At 43.2% G+C, this 25,457-nt stretch overlaps 3 protein-coding genes across 6 annotated transcripts in view; 1 reads left to right on the top strand and 2 right to left on the bottom strand.

Annotated features, from left to right (window-relative positions):
• Window positions 1–4: 4 nt before the first annotated feature.
• LOC138203498 (microtubule cross-linking factor 3-like) lies at window positions 5–10,032 on the bottom strand. Of its 3 annotated transcripts, none has more exons than XM_069158403.1 (10): window positions 9,262–10,032; window positions 8,405–8,629; window positions 7,977–8,135; window positions 7,550–7,618; window positions 6,744–7,013; window positions 6,278–6,655; window positions 4,415–5,074; window positions 3,919–4,255; window positions 2,638–2,682; window positions 5–96 (listed from the first exon to the last, which is right to left on the bottom strand). In XM_069158403.1, exons 1-8 carry the CDS (start codon window positions 10,015–10,017, stop codon window positions 4,145–4,147), a joined length of 2,628 nt encoding a protein of 875 aa, XP_069014504.1. In that variant the 5' UTR covers window positions 10,018–10,032; the 3' UTR covers window positions 5–96; window positions 2,638–2,682; window positions 3,919–4,144. The 3 variants fall into 3 exon arrangements, with proteins under 3 accessions (XP_069014504.1, XP_069014505.1, XP_069014506.1); XM_069158404.1 differs by having other exon boundaries at window positions 7–96; window positions 2,643–2,682; XM_069158405.1 differs by lacking the exon at window positions 2,638–2,682 and having other exon boundaries at window positions 8–96.
• The window catches only part of LOC138203500 (inactive serine protease 35-like), an 84,538-nt gene continuing 59,142 nt past the window's right edge, over window positions 62–25,457 (top strand). Inside the window, exons 1-3 of the mRNA XM_069158407.1 lie at window positions 62–125; window positions 10,714–10,823; window positions 21,677–21,819. The gene's annotated coding sequence lies outside the window, so the exon portion shown is untranslated. The remainder of the gene's footprint in view (window positions 126–10,713; window positions 10,824–21,676; window positions 21,820–25,457) is intronic.
• On the bottom strand, window positions 13,669–21,361 carry LOC138203497 (very long chain fatty acid elongase 4-like). 2 transcript variants are annotated; one of them, XM_069158400.1, is made up of 7 exons: window positions 21,058–21,361; window positions 19,321–19,415; window positions 18,591–18,778; window positions 17,600–17,680; window positions 16,373–16,544; window positions 16,116–16,243; window positions 13,669–15,051 (listed from the first exon to the last, which is right to left on the bottom strand). In XM_069158400.1, the coding sequence occupies exons 2-7, from the start codon at window positions 19,385–19,387 to the stop codon at window positions 14,770–14,772; spliced, it is 918 nt and encodes a 305-aa protein (XP_069014501.1). In that variant the 5' UTR covers window positions 19,388–19,415; window positions 21,058–21,361; the 3' UTR covers window positions 13,669–14,769. The 2 variants fall into 2 exon arrangements, with proteins under 2 accessions (XP_069014501.1, XP_069014503.1); XM_069158402.1 differs by having other exon boundaries at window positions 19,321–19,412.

Below are 25,457 nucleotides of genomic sequence, written 5' to 3'. Positions count from 1 at the left end.
GTTGGTTAGCCCGGGGCAGATTCCCCTTTCTCCTATTTCACTTTCCTGTCAGAGGTCACCGATGGGTTGCCAGCAGGGGACAGAAGGATTGATGGCCTGGAAAAAGCCAAATACATGGAAGAGAGGTAACACGATTTATTAATGGTCGGGTTACTAAGTACAAAAAAGATCCTGCTGTTATCTTCTTTTCGATGTGTTTTGGCCCTGAAACTGAAAGCTGGTTAACCTGTTTTAACCTTTTAACAAGGCAGAATTAAACATCCAACTCCACCAGTAGCAATGACACCTGACTGAGGGCAAATAGCAGCAAGGAAATCCTTTTTTTTATTATTCCACTCAATTGATGTTTTTTCCTTGTCTGGAGTGCTTAATTGACATCTTATGTTGGATGCTTTCTACCCTCCCAAAGGTCAGATATTTACAGCCCCTCGACTTTGACATTCTTCTCCAAAATTCACAGCCATGTAAGCCTACCTATGCAGCACGTGTGGACACGAATATTGCATGCCAGCACCGCAGCAAGCGTTTAGACACTTGGTCACTTTGACCTCCTGCCTGCCGCTATACACCTCGCCACATGGGAAGAAAAAAATATCTGGCATGCAGCGGGGTGGCCATTTTTTTGTGGCTCCTGACTCGGCTGTGCACACATGGCATCAGTTCTGTAAGCCCAAAGGCATTGCACTGTCCCAGCTTCGAATACCGTTCGCCACCAACATTCCTAAACCCACTTGTCTTGGCTTTGTTTTGAGGCTATTCAGAGTAATGACTAATGATTTAGACTATCACAAGTCACTGACATACTGGTGTATTATTGTAATGTCTTTAATTTTGTCTTCTTGGGCAGCCACACAGCTTCCTGAATTAAGAATGAAAAGATAAGCATTCTCTGATCATAATTTGACCTTTAAACAACTACAAGAAATCCACCTTTAACTCAGTGTTTTATATGCAGGGAATGACATCAAAAAGTATTTGAAATTCTGCTCTCATACTCAAGACTGCCAATCATCCCATCTGCCTACATTCATTATTACCTGATGAAGCTGTGTCCCATTAGAAGCACCAACAGCCTAAATGAGGGGACTTCTGTCAAGTAAATTAAGACAGCCAGGCTTTTTTTTGTTATCACGCAATATTACAAGTTGCCTATCCTTGTCCAAAGTGTCTGAATGTACCAGCCACCTCCCCATCCCCCACACATATGATGTAAGAGTAAAGATATTAATAATCTTGTAACTATGCATAGTAAACTGGCTGGATGTCCTGTGAACATGGAAGAGGGACAGAATGAGTGCGTGTGTGTGAGAGGAAAAGACAGAAATCATAAAACATAAACATAAGTCAAATAAAAAATGAATATAACAATGAAAAATGTTAAATATATTTGAAAAAGATCACAGTAGATGAATTATTCAACTTCAAGTTTTGCCACTCGCTTTGTCTTTATATTTTAGTCGTTATATCCCACTATTAGTTTGAAATTATATCATCCCATATAGCATCCATTTGCTCTACAGTGATCGTTCTTACCTGGCTCTAGATAAACGTCTTCCCTGCCTCCAGTATAAATCCCCAGCCTGGTCTAGTCCCTGCGCGCCACTCGCTTCCTTCTCTCCGAGAGTTTCGCTCCCCTCGTCGCCAAATTGTCAAGTGCGCTCTCGCCGGTGCTTTCCCGTCTCTTTTCCTCCGCCGTGTTACGTAAAAGCCCCGCGGACTGGATTTAAAGCGGACCGTTTCTCCCAGCAGGTCGAGGTTAAGTCCGAAGCTAAAGGGTAAACAAGTTGTGTTCCAGCCGGGGTCCCCACTTTTTATACCGCTCCCCTCTGTTTACGCGGCGCGCCATTGGAGCCGGGATCGCATATCGTAATGTCAAATTTATTCCAGCATTTGAAGTCTCGGTGGGACAACTGTCGTCACCAGCATCCTGGCTATAATTACTGGGGCTCACGTAGAGAAGGAAAGTGTTTACATAGCTATTTCAACTGCTGCAGATCTCTCGACCAATAGGCTTCTCTGTTGCTATTCTGCTTTAGGATGCTTGGGCAGATTTTGTCTTGTGACCACAGCCCCAGGTGCAAATCATTTTTTCCAAGGGATGCCAAATGGGTGTGGGTGACACAGTGAGTAATAATGTGTCACTTTCAATAATATCTTTATTGAGCATAGTCACGAAAAAGAGACTGCCAAGTGGATGCCTGGCAGGTTCGGCAAAACAAATGTTCAGTGATTTTCATGCTGATTTACATGATGTCAGCCTATAGTTGTAAATACTGTAAAATAATAATGATCATGTAATAACAACAAAACAGCTGAGAGCACAACATTTGAAATGTCATACTGGAGTAACCCGAACTTGCCACTGTGTTCTTGACTCATCCTGCTGCAGTTGCTACTGTTCACCTGCTGCGCCATCAATTACTAATGCCTTTCCCTAATCAGGGGCCCGCTTGGGAATTTCTTCGGGGGCCCCCCCAGACAAGATGTGACATTTAACACTTGACGTGATCAGAATTCTTTCCAGTTTGAAGCCCCTTCGGGATCACTGGCATCAATCCTCCACCTGTTGTGTTTTTTTAATGCATGGCAAACCCTTTAGGAGTTAAGGCGAGGGATACAAACAAACTGTATCCTTACTTCACCTTGAGGCACCGTTAGCAGGACAGGACAGCAAGTGTTGTTCTGAAAAACAAAGAGGAGACCACTGCTGTTACAACCTTTTACAGGGGAACGCATGTGTAGTAGTGAAGTTAAACCAGGACATACAGCAGCATGGGAAGGTGATGGAGGTTTCCTCCCTCACAGTCCCATGTAGTTACTGTATGTTCACACTGTGGCTTCGTGTTGTAAAAAGTTTAACCCTATAGTGCGTCGCTTACAGAAATATATTCTATTTTTAAACTAATGTGATGTTTAAGCTGTAGGAAAAAAATAATCTTGGCTGGCTCAGCCATTTTGTTCCGTCACCCTTTAAGTGAGGATTTCTCTGGTCCCCTTTTTTGAAATTTGATTCTAGTCTGTTTGGAATAAAACCTGGATCTTCAGCCGCCCAGCAGATCAGTGATTTAGGTTCCTTGGGCCCAAAAGACTTCACCGCTTTAAAACACTGCTGTGTTCCAAATGCCGTTCTTGTGCACTAACACTCACTACTTTGAGTGCATAAGTGCATTCGCACTGTCAAGTACAGAAACATGCAGTGCACGGCAAGTACCGGGACGATGCACTCAAAACGCCCCAAGAAAGAAGTGTGAAGCTCTGGACACTTTCCATCCTAAAAGGTCGCCATCTTGGCTTCACAGAGGAAGGGGCGGGGCCACCAGCGTGAAGAATTTTCAAATTAAGGCTCTGAGGAAGCTGCAGCTGTTCCTGAACACCACACAATAGTGGGGTTTCCCCCCCCCCCCCCCCACTACTGCTGCTGGACAGAAGAATCAGTGTTTATTGAGTGGGCACAAAAACATCTTAATTTCTGAGTCAAATAATTAAAGCTACAGATATTTTGGGAGGTGATGTATCACATGCGAGGTCATTTCCAGTCAGTGCAGAACGGCAGTGTGCGGATTACAACAAGAATACACTGTCAAAATTCCTGCTCTGCACAAGTAAGAGTCAGAACATGGAAGAGCACTATTCGTTAGGGTACTACCTTTAATCTTGTCAGCGAACTCTCAACAACAAAGTGATTAACCGTATTTCCCTAAAATGTGAAAATACCCCTTTAGGACAGACATCTCATCGGTTTTAATCCGACACTTACAATTCCCAAAGTGAAGTAAACTCGCATCCAAAACACAGAAGACAGTGTTTGACTGTGATTTCTTCGTTGATGTCTCATGCAGAAAGCTTATGAAACACAAATATTAAGGCTCATCTTCATTAGTTACAATCTCAGTTGTCAGTGTATTATCTGTAACTCACCTTCTCCAACGACTGATGCGGGCAGTGATGTGTTGTGATTATGTAGACTCCAGTGTCGAAGCGAGCCACACTTCCCTGAATGTGACTGCGGAACTTGGCGAGTGCTGAGCTTTTCTCTGTGCTTTTGGTTACCTTGGCAACAAATGATGCAGGGATGGAAAAACAAAATCAACAGAGCAAAAAAACAAAACAAACGAGGGAAGATGCGAATGAAGGGAGGCGTACATCACAGAACGAAGAAAAGAGTAAAAAGGAAGACTAGTTTAAAGATGGTGGCGTAAGAGAGGGACGAGAACAACACGAGTATGAGGATGAGCAAAATGATGGGCTGGAACATCTGGGTGAAAGAAGAGAGGAGTGACAAACCATGACGGATGAGAAACAGGAGGGCGGATCGAGTGAGGAGGAGGAGGAGGAAGAAGCAGAATCAGCATTAAGTGTTTGGGACGTTTGATATGCCACCGTGAAACTCAAACATTTCCAGTCCGTCTCTCACCGACAGCGGCTCCTCTGTCTCCCTGTCCTCGAGCCTCGGCACTTCCAGTCTGTCTATGAAGCCCTGCAGCTCCTTCCTGAAGGCCTTCATCTGGGCGTTAATGCGATACAGCAGCTCGTGTTCCCTGATCCTGCCCCCGTCGTCCTCGCCGCCCTCCTCCCCTCTGCCGAACATCAGGTCGCCGTTTGAAACGTAGACCCTCGCCTCCGAGATGATGGTGGCCGTGTCGGCGATGAGCCTGTCGATGGTGCGGACGAGCCTCTCCGCTTCCACGCGGATGTCTATCATCTGCTGCCTGTCGCGGAGGCTGCACCGGCCGCCGGGCAGGAAGCGGGCCAGGGCGGAGGAGGCGGCGCCTTCGGGCCCGGCGGGGGTGTAGAGGCCCCGCGTGGGGGTCGGGCACCGGCTGCCGCCGTTATTGTTTCTCGCCTCGTCCGGGTCACTTTCCCCGCCGACGGGGCCCTCGCGTTTGCGGTGGGGCGGGAGCAGGCGGGAGGAGGCGGAGTCCTCGTCGCTCTCGCGCCGGCCGCTCGCCGTGCCGCCGCCGTCGCTCTCGGCATCGCTGTCCCGCGGGCTGGGTCGCACGGAGAGATGGGAGGCCAGGTCGTAGCGCTGCATGTTGGAGAGGAGCACGCGGTTCTCGTACTGCAGCTGCATTACCTGAAAGGGGAGAGAGGGGAGGCGCTAGTGAGAGGACATCTCTTTCTGGAGGCTTCAGCGGGTGGAGGAAACTTTACACGGAAACCCGAGGTCTTGGGCGCTCAACCGACGCGTCCTCTCGCCACAACGTCAGGCTGACACTCGTGATTTCTTCTCGGACGGACCGGCCTGAAATTTGATGCTAACATTTCATCTGGCAGGTCAAACGTAAAAAAAAAAAAAATGTTGATTTGAAAAATACCTGAAAAAACAAACCGCATCCCATCAGTCTCAGCTGTAGCTTGTGTTTAGTGCTCGCTATTTAGCAAACCCATTTACCTAACATGTTTAACTTTCCATGCTGCTATTGTTACCATAGTTACCATAGCTAGAGACTCTTAGGGCCAGTTCTGACCAAAGAATAACGACAAAATGATTTCAAACTTGCAGTGAAGCCACCAGATGAGACGTTGCAACATCTCCATGGAACAACTCTGTGTTTTTCTTTTCAGACTTTTTCAGAGCAGGAAAACAATTGTATTGTTGCAAAACACGAATGAGGATAGTGATAGTGAGTTACTTGTATTTTTAATCTCCTGTAAAGGGGCAAAACATGAAACAAAATAAAAAAACCCAACCAAAAATGATGTCTCAGCCGACACCATAACCTGGCTTAATTTGAGCTCAGTTCGCGATGCAACGTACGCCCTGCAATGTACTGAAACAGTTTCATCTCGTCCTGAATCTTTGTTTCTGAACTGGACTTTGGCCGTGCCATGACTGGATGGAAGCTGGATGTTTTCTTTAGTGCAAATACTGCTATAATATATATATATATATATATATATATATATTATTACAAACAAGCTATAATTTGTGTTTTATGCTAATTAGCAAATGTTATCATGCTGCTCACATAATAAAGATAGTAAACATTAAGATATTAAATATATAAACACAAAATACATTAACTATATCAGCATATAAGCACTGTCGGTGACAGCATGTGACTGTTAGTGTTGGCGTTTAAAAGTACAGCCTCACGCAGCTGCTCGATCGCTGTAGATGCTTAATTTCTACAAAATAAGACACGATTCTAACCCGTTTTTCTATTTTTTTGAATATAAGCAAAAATAAACAAAACCTAGGAGCTCAGATTATTCATATGTGGTCAGCTATAATAAAACGGAAACGCTAACAACATAATGAATCCACCTTTCATACCTTGCCACTGAGATCATTGATCTGTAGCCTTGCAGCTTTCAGCTCCTCCTGCAGGGCTTCTGCCTTCGCTCCGTCAATCCCCGCACCTCCTGCTCCTCCTCCGTGCCGGGCCCCTCCCTCGTGGGTGCCGGCTTTGAAGCGTAACTTGTTCAGCTCGTTGGTCACTTTCTTGTTCTGGTCCTCGACGTCTGCTAGGTTTCTCCTCAGAAGCTCCGCCTCGTCCTCCACCAGCTGCAGCTGCTGTCGGAGCTCCGTCAGGTCATCGCCCAGGCCTCGCCCCGCGCCCCCCCCGGCCGTCGCTTCACTCCCAGAGCCTCCGGCACCCTCCCCCTCACCACGGAGGTCGTCGAGCTCGGCCCTCAGGCCACGGTTCTCAACCTGTGTGGAGGGAGGGAGACCGGCTCAAAACTCATATCGCCCTCCCCTAAAATAAAAATAAAAACCACGTGGCGTCGTCTGCTCTTACCTCCAACTCGACTATCTTCCGCCCCAGAATATTGGCCTCCTCCTCCACGAGGCGAAGCCGCAGCTTTAGTTCTGACTCGCGGGTGGTGGGCGGCCCCCCGGCCTCCCCTTTGGGATGGGTACTGTCCAGTTCTCCATAGAAGGAACGATACTTCTGCAACTCTTGTTCTAGACGGTCCTTCTCCTTGTCAATCTTGGCCGTCTTTTTCCTCATGAGCACGGCTTCCTCTTTGATGAAAGCCAGCTGGCACTTCAGGTCCTCATTGTCCTCCTGGAACATAAAGAGAACACAGAAAGTAGATTCACTTCAAACACTGACACGCGTTCCAGTGGTTTAAACCAAAATCCTCGAGTTCAGAAGGTCACTCTCTTGCAATAAGACTTAAGTGAAGAGAAATATATTTGTAGCAGTCTTTCTGAGCCAGAGTTCAGGGTTATCTCTCATTGGACCAAGAGGATTTTTCACATTTACTAAGTCTAACATAATTGCTGAAGCTCTGCAAACTCTTAGCTTTCATTTAGATATATTTTGCAGCCTGCGGTGAAAAGGGAATGTCTGACTTGAGAACATTACATTTATGATTAAAATATATTCATGATAAAACCTCTTACAAATTCACAGCAAAGGTGACCAAGAGAAAAAGATGAGATCACAAACACGACAGCAGAAATTACTCGGAAAAAGTGACTTCCTAAGGATGCTCTACATAACTTTAGACAATGTTGATTGTTTATGGAAAAAATAGAGAGCAATTAAAAGAAATTAAAATCACATAAAATATTGTCTGTATTTTTAGAGCATCTCACCTCAGTCGGAGTCTGTGCTGCTTTCTTGTCACTCCTCGGGGTGTCCTTGCTTCCTCTTCTCTTTTGAGACTATAAAAGGAGAGTAAACTGAAAAATTCATCTTTGAATATCAAATGCTTTTTTTTTTTTCTTTTTTTTTTTTTTACAAACATGTATGTGTATGTACTGCATGTGTGCATAAATGCACTCCCCCCACATCCCAACTGATTTGTGAGAGTAAAATTGGGCTATAACTTATAAGTTTTATGTCTCTGTCATATTACGTAAAGGTTTCTTTGGTTTATATTTATGGAATGAAGGATTTACAGATGAAATCCACCAGACATTAACAGCAAGATCCCTGGCTTTATGACCGCTCAAGCTGAACATCAGATTCATTAACCTTGTGCTCATTAATGGATGTGATGGAGATGAAGTGGTTCTTTACCTCTTTGGTTTTGTCCAGTTCATTCTGCAGAGCTTGTTTGGTCACCTCCACCTCGATGAGTTTCTGCCTCAGTTTTTCATTCTCCTCTTCTGTCTTTGTGCGTTTTTCCTCCACTTTCTCCAGCTCATGGTGCAGCCTCACAGACACGTCTTTAGCTACCTGCAAGAATTGTAGTATATTGAACTAAAACAATTGTAACTTATCATTAGTTTATATGAGGATATAACTTTGTATATTTTTTTTTTTTTTGGTTGGCTAATTACTCAAAACTCCAGCTTTGGCCATAATATAGTTTTGTTACTGTGACTGTTGGCACTGACTACGTAAAAAAAAAAAAGCTTGCACACTTATTCATAACACATTATCCAGGAAAATACATTATCATAACAGACACGGCATCCAGCAGCTTCCGCTCCTCCTCCCTATACCTTGAGGTCCTGCTCCAGACTCCTGAGCAGCTCCTCATCGATCTCTCCCGTCTGGGCGTAGCGCATTCTCTTCCTCTCGGCCTTCCGCAGACGATACTGCAGGATCCGGCAGTTTTTATTGGCCCTCTCCAACTCACGCCTCATCTCCTGCAGCTGACAAGTGTCTTCTTCGTAGAAAGTGTCTCGCATCTCGTCCATCTCGGTCCTCATTTCTTCAATCTCACACTAGTTGAAGCACAGCAAAGATTACTACTGCATGTGTCATAATAATTAGGAGTTGCAGGAGATAATATGCCTACTAAGACTAGATAGAATATTACAGCCAAATACAGATATCTTTACACAGGTGTATAATATAAAACGTGCAATAATCTGAATTTTAAATTATTTCTGGATGTCACCTATATAATTTTTTTCCATTTTATGCCAAACATTACTGCCAAAATGGCACTTATGCAATGCAAATCTCTCTCTTTTCTCTGTTAGTATTTTTTTTAACACGCAATATGATTGATCCAAGTGGATCATTACGAGGATAATCAATAACCAATTAGTCATCTGTTGCCAGTGTGTTTTCAATTTATGTCTGAGGATGTTCAACAGACAAATCGACTGATGTTTGTTTATTTTCTAGGTCAGTAATGACACTAGACAAAAGATACAGTACAGAATACAAACCTGTATGGGTCCACAAATAAAAACAAGCATTTCCAGTCATTAATATGATAAAGCAGATATCGATGGCCTACAATGCCGGTTGTGACAGGCGTAGCCTATATTCATCTATTTTAGATAACTTATAGCTGATACCGGACCAGCCTGCTTCAAAAAAAAAATAAAAAAATCGCGTATCAAACCTTGAGATCTTCATTTTCCTCCAGCAGCCTCTCCATCTCGTCTTCCAGGGCCTGGTCTTGCTGTGTCACGGACCCCGCCTCTGTCGGCCCTGCAGCCGGCTCCGGCTCTCCCTGCGCGGCCTCCACTGCGCCGCTGCTATCCGTCTTGGTTTGCATCTTTGCACCGCTTTTCTTCAGTCTCTTCTGCAGATGAAAGTGGATCAGTTCAGCCTGTAAGCATCCTCCCCTCCACAAACCCAACCCGAGGCCCGCTCCGCAGCCTACAGTCACGCCGCTCCTCTCCCCGTAGCTGCCTTCTTCCGCTGCGGCTTTTTGCTTCACTTGCAGAGGCGAGGCTCTGCCGGACAACAAGCGCGGCTCGGAGTCACCTTTGAAGCAGAGTGCACGTAAAGCGGAGCGACGGGCCGGTGCTGATGAATGCGTCGGCTCTTCCTCGACAGCATCCGCCCTGTTTGGTCTGACGAGATCAGTTTCAGCACCATCCGGGTGAACAGCTGGCCCGCCGTGGCTCTCGGGCTCCCTCTCCCTTCCGTCGGCGGACCGTAGCGTCTCCCTCACCCGGAGGTTTCTGCTTCTCCTCGCGTAATAAGGGGATCTGGACCCGCCTGGGTGCCGGGGAGCTCGCTTGGTTGCCCCTTCCTGGGCACTTGCCGGCGAGGGAGCCCGGTGCTGCCTTCTCCCTGAACTATTGTCTGCTGACGATGTTGATGATGATGATGATGAAGGATCTGCAGCGCCACTGGCGGCAGGCTTCATGTTCTGCTCCCTTTCACCTCCAAAACATAGGCTACTTTCTAGTTGTTTATCATGAATTGAAAAATAAAATAGCTGCACAGACGGCCCAAAAGCTACTTAATTACAAAGATTATATGTCGTAACATTCAAACACACGATAAAAGTTTCAACTTGCAGGAGGATGCTTCCCGTGAACGCGCCACTAGATGCCGCTTTTCTCCAGCTGCTGCCAGCGCTCCTCTCATCCGGACCCACGGCCTAACTTTACTGAAAGCTTTTTTTTTTATTTCTTTTTTTTTTTACCAACAAACATGGGCAGCAGCAGACTGCACCGACAGCCACTGCCCGACACATTTATAAACAAGTTAAAACAAACGGATTGCCATCCGTTCCTCTGTACTTTCGCGCGGTGGGTGAATCCCTGCCGCAGAGCCCCGCGAGGAGACGCTGACACAGGGTGCCACCGGGCACTGCAGGGGCACGGGCCATGGTGACGTCAGGACGTGCGTCAAAACAGGAAGCCAAACAGCCAACTCCACACATAGTATACCCCCCACTGTGCTCCCCCCCCCCCCCCCCACCTCTCTCTCGAATTCAAATTCGTTTTGTTAGTGTTATTAGGTACTGCCAAAGAAGGATTACGAATGTTTCAAATGTAATTATACAAATTTAAAATATCAGAAAAAGCTTCATATTTATTTCTTGACTTTTTTTCAGTTGCATCTGACTTGTCACCGTTCCTGCACCGGCAGGGCCGGATTAACCTTCCAGGGGATCCCAGGGCATCAGTGAACTGTGGTACCCCTTTGATGTAAAAAGTCAAAAGTGTAAGTAAACATATGTATTATGGAGAAATGTTATTTTATATGTATATTGAAATAACTTTAGTGAAGGTGGTGTTGTTGGTTCACTGAACATCTGCTGTTGTGTGCACATTTAAACACTGGATCCCAAAGCCGTTCCAACAGTTCATTTTGGTGGTTCAGGATTAACAAAGGAGGGATGGTTGGATGATTTTTTTTCTAAACATGAAGTTTCCAAAACAAAGACAAAATAAATACATAAAATTTCAAATCAAATGTCAGCATTAACAAATCGTTCAATCAGTAAGTAAATAAGATTAACAATGTTTAATTTACATAGTTAATGCATCCACAAACTTGGTTTTCCCATCCTCTTTAAGGTAACAAACACAGAGGTCTAAAGTCATAATAAAGACATTTAGCAGACATTAAACACACACGGAATATTAAACAGATAAAATGATATAACGGGTTGAATTAAAGTTCCATTTTCACTTACAGAGCCTCTGTGTTGTGTGTTTGGAGGGAAAGAGGCTCTGCAGGCCAAGGGGGGCAGAGTTATGTAGTTTCCTGGGAGTGCCCATTAAATTGACACACCCAGGATGTGGCACAGGTGTGAGGATGTCAGGAGTAGTTAGGTCTCTTCAACTTGTGATTTAACATACGTTATTACTAATGTTGATATATCAATAGACAAACAGTACTTTAATATTGTAGTAAATGTAAAGAGGAGGTACTTTTAAATACTTGAAGCTGTTGGGTAGCGTAATCTTTAGCAAGCATCATGTTTTGTAAACTGAAGATTTGTATGTAAAACCTGAGAAGTAGCTAAATATGAAGGGTGTACAAGTACAGAGTACTATAAAAACAAAACAAAACAAAAAAAAACATTGCATACAAAAGTAAAGTCCAACCTAAAACTTAAACTCAATTCAGTACTTGGATTACTTTCCAGCACTGACACTTAGCACAAGATAAACTTACATAATGTAGGCTTTAAATGGGACTTTTTTGTCACATGGCAAACTTGCATGGAGCCTCCGGGGCCTCTGAGGTTTGCCAGTTTTGCCCACTTGACACTGGCTAACATGCTTCTACAGTAATATCACCATTTTTGTTGCCGTCCTGAGGATAGATAGTCGATCGAGTTTATAAAGGTTTTTGGTGTGTATTATGTGGCCCCTCAACTGGTGTGCATCTTATCCAGAAATATAATTCTGGTCCAGCAGAGGGAGCTCTTGAAGCACCAAACCCCTTCAGCACAAACGCTAAGCTGTCCTACAGACGGACAGCCAGTGAAAGGCTGACTGTTTCCACTCTGTTAGGTTAGAATGAGCTCCTTAGTCATATAATTGCTAATGAGATGAGATGAGGGATGGGTCAGGTTTGCAAGGATTTAATCCCTGCAAACTGACCCTTCACCCTCCACCGGCACACTGGCCCCCTCGGTCCTGTCGACTGAGCCAGCGCCTAAAACCACAGACCAGTAGAAGTCTATGCCACATTAGCTGAGGAAAGAAGGATATATTTAGGAAGCACCAGTTTCTTTTATGCATTTTTTTTTCCTCTTGAGGGTGTTGCATATTTATTTAAAGATCTACTTCAAAGTGCAATTTTTTTTTCCGTAAATCCAGCTCACAAATCTGCACCCAGGGTCCAATACAAGAATGTGCATACATGTTTTTGCACATTCCTGCAGCAGCAGGGATGCAGGTTATAGTGACCTGGGCTAAATGCCTTTGATAGAAAAGCCTGGGCCCTTCTGCAATCCTCTTATTTCCTGGCTAAGATCCCTCTGTGTCCCTGAGGAGGACGAATGCTCATCTCATCCAGTCTATCAGTCACATCTACTCCTTTAGGTATCTGTGCACCTCCATCCCATTGGCATGGGTGGAAATAGACAGGTGGTGGTGCACAAGGATCAGAAGGAGGAGTCTGAAGTAGTGCATGTTGAGAAGGGTGGAGGTGTGTGAGTTGAGGAGCTGAGGAAGATATGAAAAAGGAGAAGAAAAAACACCTGAAAAAAGACAGGATTCTGTGGCTTCAGACTAGTGGTAACACATAATAGAGGATAGTGGATAAATAATTGAATAGATGCTCTTAGCGAATCCACAGTGGAGTGAAAGAGCACTGGGCTGTTGTGTTTGTTCTACAGTAGGCTAATGATATATAATATACTAAACAGGTGGTAAGTGTATGGGGGAAAAAAAAAAAAGTGGACAAGAGGCATAGTTAAGAGTCCAGACAGGAAACAGAACATTGAACTCATAGCACCAGTGGCACTTTTTTTTAGTTTTCTTGTTAAAAGGTACAGTAGGTCTTTATCACATGGAAACACATGTACAGTGCGAGTCACACTATAAATCAACACTATCCCACAGCCAAATCTTAACTAATCCATACAGTTTGGGAGTTACTTTGGCGACCTGATGGCAGATTAGTGGAGGCTTCTCTTCCAGTGACCTGCTTTCCTGGTTAACTTATGGAGTGACGTGGAAATAAGCTCTTTTGAAGCTAAAGCCAATTTACACCCGAAGATTAGGGCAGATCTGTTTGGACAGGCCAAAGACACAGCATACCTCACACACACACACACACACACACACACACACACACACACACATGCGTTCTTTCCATCCTGGAAATCCCTGGATGGAAGAAACGGGAGAGGAAGGAAGCAAAGGAGAAAATGGGAACGTGGGGGATGGGAGGCTTTGATCTTAGTTTAAGTTCCTAACAGGTTATATCTCGCCTCTATATGTTAAATACAACATTTCTGTGGTAGCAAAGTAGTTAAGTCATGTTTGATTTTTGCAAATACGTGACCCCACTCACACCAAAACGAAAACAAAGCGACACAAACAGAATCTATGGGGTGCTGACATTGTCTTTATTTCAGTTTTATGTGCAGCCAGGAAGCTGTGTTGCTTTTGTTTTAATGAGACAATGAAATTACCATTTGTTTTCCTTAAAAAAAAAAGCTCTTTTCAGGAGGAGTTTCCCTTCAGTCCTACGTGGCAGTGAGACAATATAGAGCTGAACTTCCATCTCTTTCTCTTCCATCATAGCTACATCACACAGCAAAAAGAAATAAATCAAGAGGACCCACAAAAATATGAATAATAACAAAGATAATCACAAATTTGCATAAATTCTAAAAAAAAAAAAAAAAAAAAAAAAAATTAACTACCGTTTCATCCCCAAAGTGATTTCAACCCGGTTTTTAATTCACAATAAACATGAAGAAAATAGCATGTCATTCTGTAAATGCAGCACAGTTATGTCAGTTTGAGAGAGCAGTGCGGGTGACTGCAGACGAGTTGAATACACTCGATGGCAAATGTGAGAATTTTGTATTGTGACTTTATTTTGTTTGCTGACCAGGTTCAACTCAACTAAATATTTGTAAACAGAAATTTTCCATCAAACCAAAAAGTTCTTTTGTTGGTAATAGTTAAATTCATTAAAACTCTTTTAGAGCACTAGAAAATAAATGAGCACATTAAAGACTACTTAAGCTTTCAGTTAAAACAATACTGGAATTCAGAGTACAAAAGTTGGAGGTGAATTTTGGTTGATAAGTGGATACTGAGCAGGTTGCAGGTCCTTTTAATATTTTGGTCCTATTACGGTCCAAATTCCTGTTGGATAGAAGAGCACGGAGCCTACATGGTCAGCATTTTGCTTTTCTTGATAAAAAAAACAACAACAACAAAACTGTAATGGAGACAACCAACACTCCTCACTTTCTCCCAAACCCAGCACCCAACACAGACACACCAACAAATACACATTGCTACCCAGTCACCTTCTCAAGTTGGTCCCAAATCACATCCATCTACATCATCTGCAGGGATGTTTGTCTGGTTTGAACTCTCTGTTTGTTCCTTCCCTCCCCTCCCTCCTTCTCTGGCCCCTCAGAACAACTGTCCTCTTTCTGTTTGTTGCCAGGCAACCCCCTCTTCCTTCGTTACTCCCGTTTCGCTCTTCCTTTCTTTTGCCTCTTTCCGTTATCCTCCACCTCCTCCGCTTTGCTATGACCGTTAGTTACCGCGGAAGTGCCGTTGGCGACGGGCTTGCCTCCTTTGTGTGAAGAGGACGGTTTGCCTCGGTAAGCGTGGTAGTAGAAGTTGGCGAAGAGGATGATGAAGGTGACAGCGTAGCCAATCAGGGCCCACTGCATCCAGCAGGGGAACGGACAGCCAGTGTAGAGGGAGTGGCCAGCGTGGCCGATGGTTACGTGGAACTGGATCTGTTGGGACACGCAAGATGTGCACTTCATAAGATGATGAGCAAAAAAGACTGAAAATCCAACAACTCTGCAGAATGTAAAACATGAAACGACCACGCAGTCACGTGACCGTGTATGGATTAAAGCGGTTTTCCTTCACACACAAAACTATTTTGTTTATGTGACCATACTCCTCAAAAAGTTCTGTACATGAAAAATAAAAGAGAAGCCTTTTACAGCAGAACTGTCATTGAAACAGACAGAACATCAGTCAGAAGTCTAACGCCTTCGCACGAGTACCTCGTCAAGGATCGAATTTATCTTCACAGAAAACACAAAAATGTATCCGTTAAATAATTAGAGGTGCACCGATATAGAATTTATTCATCATTTGTACTTATATGATAAGTAATAATATTAATCTTTCAAGTGCAAAAAATATGCAGTTTTCTGCAACACCAATATTTAGGGCGTCTTGACCATCTCTACAATAAAGAATAAATTAATTCATTGTAAAAAAATTTGCTATTTTAATTTGAAAGAGTTTATTTCTAAATATACATAAACTAATACCTGAACACCTAACTGACAATGTACAGACTGCAAAAAAAAACATTATAGTAACTTTATATACTCTTTGTCTAATTAATGCTTATTTACTGTTTAGAAAAGTACACTTTCTAAATTGGCTTTGTGTCTTCTTCTCACCTCCTCTCCGATATAAAGAGACTCGCAAACAGCAGGAAGGAGGAGGAGCAACAAGAGTTCAACTCATTTTAAGATATATGAATAATTATTACAGACATTTAGTGATTGTTTATGGCAAGTTTGAAACAGTTCGCTGTTAGAATAACAAGCTCTAATGTCTGTGAAAGTGGTAGCGGTCACACTCGATATGCTCTCTGTGTGTGAGGGGCAGGAGAGAGAGAGAGAGAGAGAGAGAGAGCAGAAAAAAAAAAATCACCATATTTTAAAGAGTCCCTAGTTTGCAACTATCTCCATATTATCTGACGTCATTATTGGCTGGAATTTAATCATTTTCTACATGTGGTGCAATGCCTAAAAAAAAAAAAAAGAATACCTACCATCTGAATAATAGTGAGGTATTTCTTCCACCAGAGGTACTTCTGCATCTGAGGTCCCAAGGCTGCCAGGCCATAGTAACCGTACATGAGGACATGGATGGAGGAGTTGATAGTTGCACCAAAAAATGCTGCGGAGAGGGTTAAATATGTATCGGACGTTTGAGCAGTTGTGTTCTTTCTTAACAGCTCAAATATAACGGAGTACTAGTTCTCCATTTAAAGGTGAGAAGATCAGTGATGGAGATCTTTGTACTCACATTGTCCACCTGGGACCCATTTGATGCCGATCCACCACAGGATGAACATGGTGCAGTGATGGTAGACGTGGAGGAAGCTGACTTGGTTGAATTTCTTCCTCAGGATGAAAAAGACGGTGTCCAAGAATTCCACTCCTTTGGATATGTAGTACCACCAAAGAGCAGAGGCTATCTGAAGACATCAAGCGGGGTCGAGGGGATTATTGCAGCTCACTGGAGGTGGATCTCAGACATTAACACCTCAGTGTACAAAAGCATTTTTGACCTGGGACAGAATAAGTCCGTGAATACGATGTGCAAACATTAGATACACCTGCAGGTTAGTGAAGTCTATTAAGGTCTCTTTTCACCGTTGTCTGATTCAAGCCCTGCAAAGTGAAATATTTCTCATAATTACTCCACTGCAGACCGCTGGCTTCATGACTCCATGAAGATCATCGTACACTGAGCCGCTGGACTATGTAGATTAAGTAAATCGATATTTGGTGGAGCATCGTGTAGTCAGAGAACCGGTACAATATACGGTGTGTATTTTCATATATCTGTAGTGATGGATTTGAACTGCATTTGTATTGATTCCAGTAAACAAATAAATGAAGCAAATCCTCATTTCCTTTTGTACTCTACGCTGGAGATGTTTTCAATCAGAGAGGGATGATGACTTATTGATTACACGGTGGAAACTCAGTTCAGAGTGAGATGAGATTTGGGCCACCAAACATGTTGAACTGCAACCAGCGCAACATGTCACAAAGCCCTCTTTAACTTTGCTGCATTCCCCTCAGCCTGATACTAATGCACATACAGTAGCACACAAGGTTTCTCTCTAAGCCACGACACTGTGGCATCTCTTATCCCTTAGTAAAGCCATCATGAAAGAGCAAGGCCAAAATGACCAGAAGGTAGAGGATGAGGGTGGAGTTTTAGGTGGTGAGAGATCAAGTGTGGCTGCCTCTCTAAATGGAGGGCCACACCCACTTGCTCCTGCACTGGAGATAGAGACTTTTGTCTGTCAATCCTCTCACTGCTTCTGGCCAACACCTGACATACCAAATGTATACTAAAGAATTAACGATCTCCTTTACGTCAGCAGCGAGATCCCAGCATCATTCCACCTGGTGGGAAGGACCCACTGTAGACAGGTGTGTTCATTTGGGCTCTGGTTGTGCATAGATTGGTTTGGTGGTGTGTGTGTGTGTGTGGGTGTGGGTGTGGGAGGGAGCTTACCCTGACTTCATTGACATCATTGGAGTACTTGACAGGCTGACAGAGGTAGCTGTAGCCCGCCGCTCTAGAGGCTAGTAGGAGCTGATGAGAGGACACGAATCACAAAGTCAGAAGGAAGCTCAGAGGAAAGTTTTGATATTTACGATTTGGATATAGCAGCAACTACTGCAGTGAACACAATTGACTCTTGTTGCCTCGCCCTTTTTTTTAACACAAGCAGGGTAAAAAAACAAAAAAACAAAACAGGACTAAAAAAATTATGTAATGTAATAATCGGACAAAAATCTCCTCTGTTAATGTGTATCCTTCTATTTGAGATAAGAGATAAAAAGAAAACAAGACTAATACACTAAACGTGGTGTTTAACCACTTAAGTGTCATATCATGTTTATATTAAGCAGCAGCTCTATGACGGTGATCAGTATAACTGGTGACATTCAATGTCAGATGTGCACCGTGAGAGCTTCATAGCAACCAGCAACATGCAAAATGTGCATGATGCGTGACATCAAATCGAAGAGACGGCCATAAAAACCAGCAGCTGCTTTCAAGTGGCCAGGATTAAATACAGCTTCTTCTGACATGTGGAGCAGACGTTGTTGTTTCAATAGATTGTGGCAGGGATGCCAAATCTGAAAGAGTTGCTCTATGTAGGGAAGAAAATCTCATTTGTTGTAAGACCTGTATTTTCAATTTATAAGACCAACAATCTATGAAGTCAGAACCAAAACTAACTAGTAATGCTTCACATTTCTTTAATGAGCTCTAAAATATGTGCAGTAGAGTAACATTTTAACTGTATACAAATAAGGAGGGATTATCATTTCAAAAGTGGCCAACACAGGTAATAACAGAACAGATTAATATCTTATTAAAGTACCTGCTTTTTAGCATAAAAAAAAAATCAAATGAAAAAAACAAAAAAAAAACATTACCTGTGACTTGTCATGCATGTTGCGTTTATGTTTATCTGTATACCGGCAACACTGACCTCTTTGGCGATGTAAAAGTTGAGTACCACCATGCTGAAGTTGTAGACTATGAGGGTCTTCCTGAGTATGTAGGGCTGGCGGTCCTGCATGTATCTAGGCCCCGCCCACAAGAAGATCAAGTACAGGCAGCTGATGGCCAGTGTGGGATAGGGAGAGGACATCATCGGCCAGTTCTCCACCCTCTTGTCTGGGAGAAAAAGGGTTCATGTTAATGCTGGAAGAATGTGGCATATGGTGACGTCAGATGGGAAAGAGCATTCGAAAAATTGTTGTGAAAGTTCACACACTGGTTGATCCACCAACGTAATTGGCCATTTGGTGTGATACGATTTAATTATCACCCTTACGATGGGATACAGGGACAGTGGAGAAGATTTCACCACACGGTCCACGAGTTTGTATTTGGAGGTGATCAGCGATTGCTTCCTAGTTCAACTTTGACTTGCCAATCTTGGTTACATAGTTATGCCCTCATGTAATTTATAACATATGAAAATACACTTTTTTTTTTGTTGGAAAGATGATCAAGTCAAAACAGTGCACTTGACTAAAATCCATAAATTACTACAGTTTGCATGGCAATGAAAGCAATGAACATCAATCGGTTTCAGACATTTCTCAATAATCACAGGAGTGCTGTGATTTTTTTAGCAGCTGTTGAGAAATGCGATTTTGCCACCAGTCTGTGTGTGAATACTCTGGTTTTAGAAACAAGTGACGCCTGCTTACCTGCTATAGTAAGGCTCCATTTGTAAAACTCTACAGTGTCATTGACAAGATGTGTTACAACCTCCATGGCTCTGCCTTTGGTCTTGATTATACTGCTGTGGAGAGAGGAGCAGAGGTAGAATGTCGACGTCAGTGAGAGACACCCAAATTAAATTACAGGCCATGCATAGCTTATCAGAGTAACGGGTAGCACGAGGAGCTACGCGCTGCCCTTAGTTTGTGCCACTCTCGACAAACACTCTTGTATCTTGAGGCTTGCAGTCCTTGCACAGACTCCGTACTGCATGTACTGTGCATAGTACTGTGTTCATCAGGCCAGTGATTTCTGGACTGGACGAACTCAAACTTAACTCTTTTGAGCACCCCATTAAACAAAGTTCCTAACATATATATGTTTAAAACATATATATGTTTGAAACAGCCCCTGAGTGAGACCCTCTAGGGTTATGATTTGCATTCGTTTATGCTCCAGCAGCACTTAGGTAAGAAGGTAACATAACCTCCACAAGAGGCTAATACACTTCCCATTGATTCTTATGATTGCTGGACAGTCACAACCGTATTTATGTCATTGTAGGAAATAGGGGGAGATAGATAGATAGATAGATAGATAGATAGATAGATAGATAGATAGATAGATAGATAGATAGATAGATAGATAGATAGATAGAGGCATATACTTTGTTATGTAGTACATCCAGAGAGATGTGAATTTCCTTGACTCTAATTAAGCAGCATTAAGCTACAGAATAGTTCTTATCTAGCTGAGATCTGAGAGCAGGTGCCTCGATATCAATATATAATTAATCCGATGCGTCAGATCAGCCGTCCTTTAAATAATGAATACCTTAGTAAAACGACTGTCCTCACTGGCAGGAAAGTGCTGAGTGCTTAGCTGCCGAGGACTAAATAATCTGCAGAATAGACAATGGTTGCAGGACTTCGTATAATAACACGCCCGGCCAGGGTTTAGTTTGGTCGCGGAGGGAAACGAGATGGTTAACCGGGTGTGTGCGCGAACACAAAGGCTGGGGCGCATGTGTCAGCAGGTTTCGCTCGGACCGCTCAAGAGGCTTAAATTCAATTGATCAACGAGCTTAGATGGAGGCCTAAGTACAAATGCGAGCCCAGCGACCCACAAGCCGGTTCGATGGTTATCAGCCCTGCAATGTGGTACTTTGACGTCCCTTCAAAAAAAAAAAAAAAAAAAAAAAAAATCTGTTCATAAAGAAAATTCAGTATAAAATCCCGCACACTGAAAGTATAGCACCGTTATTATGATTTTTTTTTTTTTTCAATAATAACATACCGGTGAAAATGACTCGTGTACGCCCGGTGTATTTAAAAGAGGTCCAGCTCACCCACGGGCCAATGACATCATTTACATTCGTTTTATATGCGGGTTAATTCAAAAGTGCGTTTTCCCCGGGCTTAACAGGTGGCGACGGACAGGTGCCGAGAGCGGATAAAGACCAGAATAAGATTAACGATACAAAAATGCCGTGAAAAAGTGTCTCAGTCGACGCACGTAAAAAAAATAGCGAATTTCTCGTGGACAAAAGAGACAATGATTTAACCCAGCAAATATCGTACAAAACTCTGCGTGTTTGTTTTAGTTTTTTTTTTTTTTTTTTTTAAATTGATGCCGAAAAAGGCGATTAATATGTTCAAAACCAAATAACAATGACACTTCAACTACACATAACGATTAAAAAAAAAAGGGATGCCGTTACTTACGTCCTCGATATTTATAAGCGTATAATGACATCCGGTGCAATTTGATGCCCTACTCCTTTCAGTTACTGCTGCGCTCCTCCTCCTCCTCCTCCTCCTCTTCTTCTTCTTCTTCTTCTGCTTCTTCTGCTTCTTCTGCCGTTACTGCCAATCAGTTTCTTCACCGCTCCGCTTACAGTTCGACATTAAACAGCAAATTTGGCAAGAAACTAAACAAGGCAAGTGAAAAGATAGGACTAACATAGGCCAATTATGCATGCGGTCCGTGCCGGTGGCCGCTCAGCCGCATCATCCTTCTTGCAATCTCCTGGACACTGAGAAGCCAGATAGCTCTGCGCATGCGGGAATCGACTCTCGTGTCTCGTGCGTGCGTATGCGCGCGGACGTCATCTGCTAACTGCTCAATTTGTGGCCGACTTTTTTTTTTTTTTTTCCTGTTACCATCTGTTTGTTTAACCATATGACGAATTAACCAACACACTCAATAACAATAAAAAAAAAAATTAAAAAAAATACCTCATGCAATCTCAATAATGTATTATTTTGTGTATGGATACACGTCCTAAGCATGAGCCTCCACGCCCTAAAAACAAACTGTGCGTGTGCACTCGCTCTCTTGCAGCCCCGAGTTGCTCCACTGGATGGCGCTGTCTGGTCATCGTGGGATCTTCATTTCACCTGCCGCCTTCATCACGCCAGCTCTCCTCCTCCTCCACTGCAACCAGGAGAGGGTTCTCCGAAGGAAGGCTGACATGTTCGCCTGCAGTAAGTCAACAGTGAAGTTTCCTTCCTGCTTTAGTCTGCCAAAACATCCTGCCAAAAGCACAATGCTGGTCATTCAATATACATGCCACAAGTTTATGAGGTCATTTGCCATAAACACTGTCCACCACAAGTGAATTAGCAAATGTTTCAGTGAAATTTAGATGTCATTTGAAAAGTGGTATTTGACCGATAAGTGCCATTCATCCAAGGTCTTTTTGGCTGACAGGCTCCAGACTGCTGTGTTTTAAGAGCCTTCGGTTCGTTGAGAAAGCCTCCATTTCTGTGCCCTTTTCCAGTGTCATTTATGGATTTGCACTGTTATTTTGCTTTTCCATGAGGAAAGGTAACAGTTCCAGCTGGACTGTGCTACCATGGTCCACAGACCAAAGAGCTGGTAGTGACCCAAACAGTGAAGGAAACCAGTGTGTTATGTGTGTGTGAATATGGGTGTGTGTTTGTACGTACACTTGTGTAGCGCTAAGTCACATAGGATCAATGACGAAAACAATGTTGAATAGAGAATACAAGGTGTGGAAACCACAGTAATAATTCCACTCGCTGCTGTTGTGTTGGATGTCTTTGCAAACGAAAGCTACCGTACGCAGGTGACTCAACACGTTCTGGGACTACTGCTGTTGCATGCTTGTGCGTTTTCAATGCGCTACGAGCGGGCATATTGTCATGTTGGAGAACCCAAGTGCCATCGTGCCACATTTCAGGTCATTTGCACTGAATGTTTTTCCTCAGACGCCTCAGAACGTCACTCAGTCTCGGCAGTCTGACCGCTGGGGGACAAATTCACAGAGCACAGCCACATGAAGGCCTCACCAGTGTGCGATTGTAGGACGCCTTTTTGTGATTCAAAGCAGAACGGTCCACTTTATTAAGTTGCTGACCGAGTTGTTAACTCTTGTGTTTCAAGAAATGAGAGGAAATTGATTTATTGTTGTCTGGACCTCCTACTCTTCTTCTCACAGTCCGTAGTCCTTGTTTAGACCTGCAGCTAGACATTTCAATATTTGCCATTTACTTGGCAACTGAAGCCTTTGTATTCATCGCCTGCAGGTCGCACGAGTGTAAATACTTTACCTATTACTGTATTTGAATGTACGTGTTGACAGTCACACGTGCAGCTTCCATAAACTACTGCTGGTATTCTCATCCTTCAGGTAGTGCAGGTTGACATGCACAGAAACTGGTCTGACAATAACTAGTCAGGCACCCCTTGAGGAGGAAGTTGCAGCTTGCTTCATGTGAATGTGTGAGTTTGTGAGGGTGATACAACATAGAAGATTTACACCAGCAGTTTTTGTCAGATTCAACCTTCCTGACTGCTCACTGTGGGTCGAACCTCCCTTGCGAACACACTCGTGCGCACACATTCATTTGGTTTGGTTTATTCATAATGTGGCAATCGCAGAATGTGAAGGAGGCACGTCGCTCGTACTGTAATCCCAAATGGAATGACTGCTGGTCTGTAGCTCAGCAGCCACATCAGAGCGACCTGGAAGCCTGATTTGGCTGCAGGTGTCGGTCTGAATAAATACACTTAATATTAACTCTGCTCTGAATAGCGCGAGCAACTTTTGGCCAAAGTACAGTCGGACGTTTCTGTGTAAAGTGGTGTGGCTCGTGTGACATTCCCATCTGGAAACTGAGTCTAACTGAGATGTGATTGTTCAGCTGTGTGGCTTTTAAAAACTTGGAGTAAATTGAGGATTTGCCACATAAAATATAATATAAAATGAATGTGCTAGTTGTGATTCACGTAAATGGAAGGTAGAGAACATTTTAATACACTCGGCTAAAATCAGTACAAATACTAAAATAAAATATAATAAAATAGTAAGAACATAAAATATCCCGTCGGGGACCTGATCGGGAATCATGTCGGACACATAGAAGATTTTAGGGGGAAACGAGGGGAAAACAAAATATCTACTCGTATTCAGATATATTTTTAACATATTGTTGAAGCACAAAATAAAAATCATAAAGCTGACTGATTCTTTAACAGGGATGTGCGATTAAAGAATTCCCATCAATATTATTACACTATAATTCCATTTAATACTTGTAAAGATGAATCGGGGCTGGATGAGGCGTCATTATTTTCAGTAGGAGGTATATTTGCTGTATCATATCATGAGTTTTAATAATCACGCTTTCAACACTTGTTCTGGTCAAAACAAAGCTTTGAAATGCTTCTTTTACTGCTTATATCTGAGTGTGTTTTTCTGTGTGTGCTCAAGTGATTACATAGTAGAGGTTAGATATCATGTGTTGACTGAACTTCCTGTTTTTACTCTTACCACTTTCTTTTGCGAGCTTAATTTTTTTTTTTTTTTTTTCAATCTTCTCGTGTTTGCTCTGTCTGTCACCTCACTTCAGCCATGGCCTGCTGTATATTCTACTTTCACAGCTCACAAAGTTACCATCTGTGAATCCCGCGCTGTTTTATCACACTTTATGGTCTTCATATTTCATGCAACATCTGGCAGTGCCATTTTCAAAAAGGTAAACATTTCGCAGTTTCCAACCCAACGAATACCAGAGCATAGCTGTGGTTTCTTTTAGCCCTCCCAAAGTCATCCATCAGAGAAATATTAGTCTTTGATTCATGCTGGAACACTCTTTGCACAAATCACTAAACTCTGTGGAAGAGAAATTTCCTTCTGTAGGGCACATTCACAGCCAGCAACCTGGGACAAACCATTTTCCACATAACTCTGGAGTGGTGCGTGGCTCGAAAGTCTTTTGGGAAATACTGCTTTTCCAAAACACTCTCGCAGTAAGGGTGATCATTTGTTTCACACGGGGCTCCTGTTCTTAAATTGGTAGGACGTCAAAATCGTGCAGAAAAAAACCCCCACATTGCCGGAGGACACATATTATAGATACATGTACACATCACTGTCATCACCTGCATCACAGTCGTCAGCGCAGGCGGAGAGCTGGGTGAGTTGCAAGGGTGTGTGAGACGAGACTGTAACGCAGTCAAGATGCATGTTGGAGTCGTGCAGCACGTGCGGCCCGGAAATTACAGTCCTTTGGGAGATTTGGCACTTGGAGTATACATACGTACTTTTCTCAATGGTTTCACTGTGTGCATTCATACATACTGTTGGTGCGCGATAATTGGCAAATCTCTGCACAATGCACACGTATCCTAAAGCAGGGCTAAATCATTGCACTCTTCATAGGCTAGTATTTTTGTTTCAAGTTAAACACAGTTGATTATATCATTCTTTTATGCGGCAAAATGCAACAGTTTCCCATAAACAGCTCAACTCATATTCCTCTAATTAGTCGTCCTGCCATAACTCCAGTCTCTCCAATTGCATCTAATTGCCCCGAGTCGTTTTCTTTCACTGTTCCTGTGTAATCTGGATCAGGTCGGTTCCCTTAAAGTCTTTTCATATGGTTTTAATTTGAAAGGCATATGCAGCGGGGCTGAGATTTTAACTGGCTTCATTCAGGAGCTGATCCTTCTCTGTCTATAGTGGCTCACTAGATGTGGCATTAGGTCACAGATTGTACCATTTGGGGGATAACTGTTGTTATTTTTTACTGCGCCCCATAAAAACAGGGATTGAACTGAACACTTATATACGTACTCTAAATGTGCGCACACACTC

The sequence above is a fragment of the Embiotoca jacksoni genome, unplaced genomic scaffold (assembly GCF_022577435.1).
Source record: "Embiotoca jacksoni isolate LCO1_2020_lvr unplaced genomic scaffold, fEmbJac1.0.p SCAF_23, whole genome shotgun sequence".
Taxonomy (NCBI): Eukaryota; Metazoa; Chordata; class Actinopteri; family Embiotocidae; genus Embiotoca; species Embiotoca jacksoni.
The sequence above is the reverse complement of the archived record's forward strand: the minus strand, read 5'-3'. Positions and strand labels throughout refer to the sequence as shown.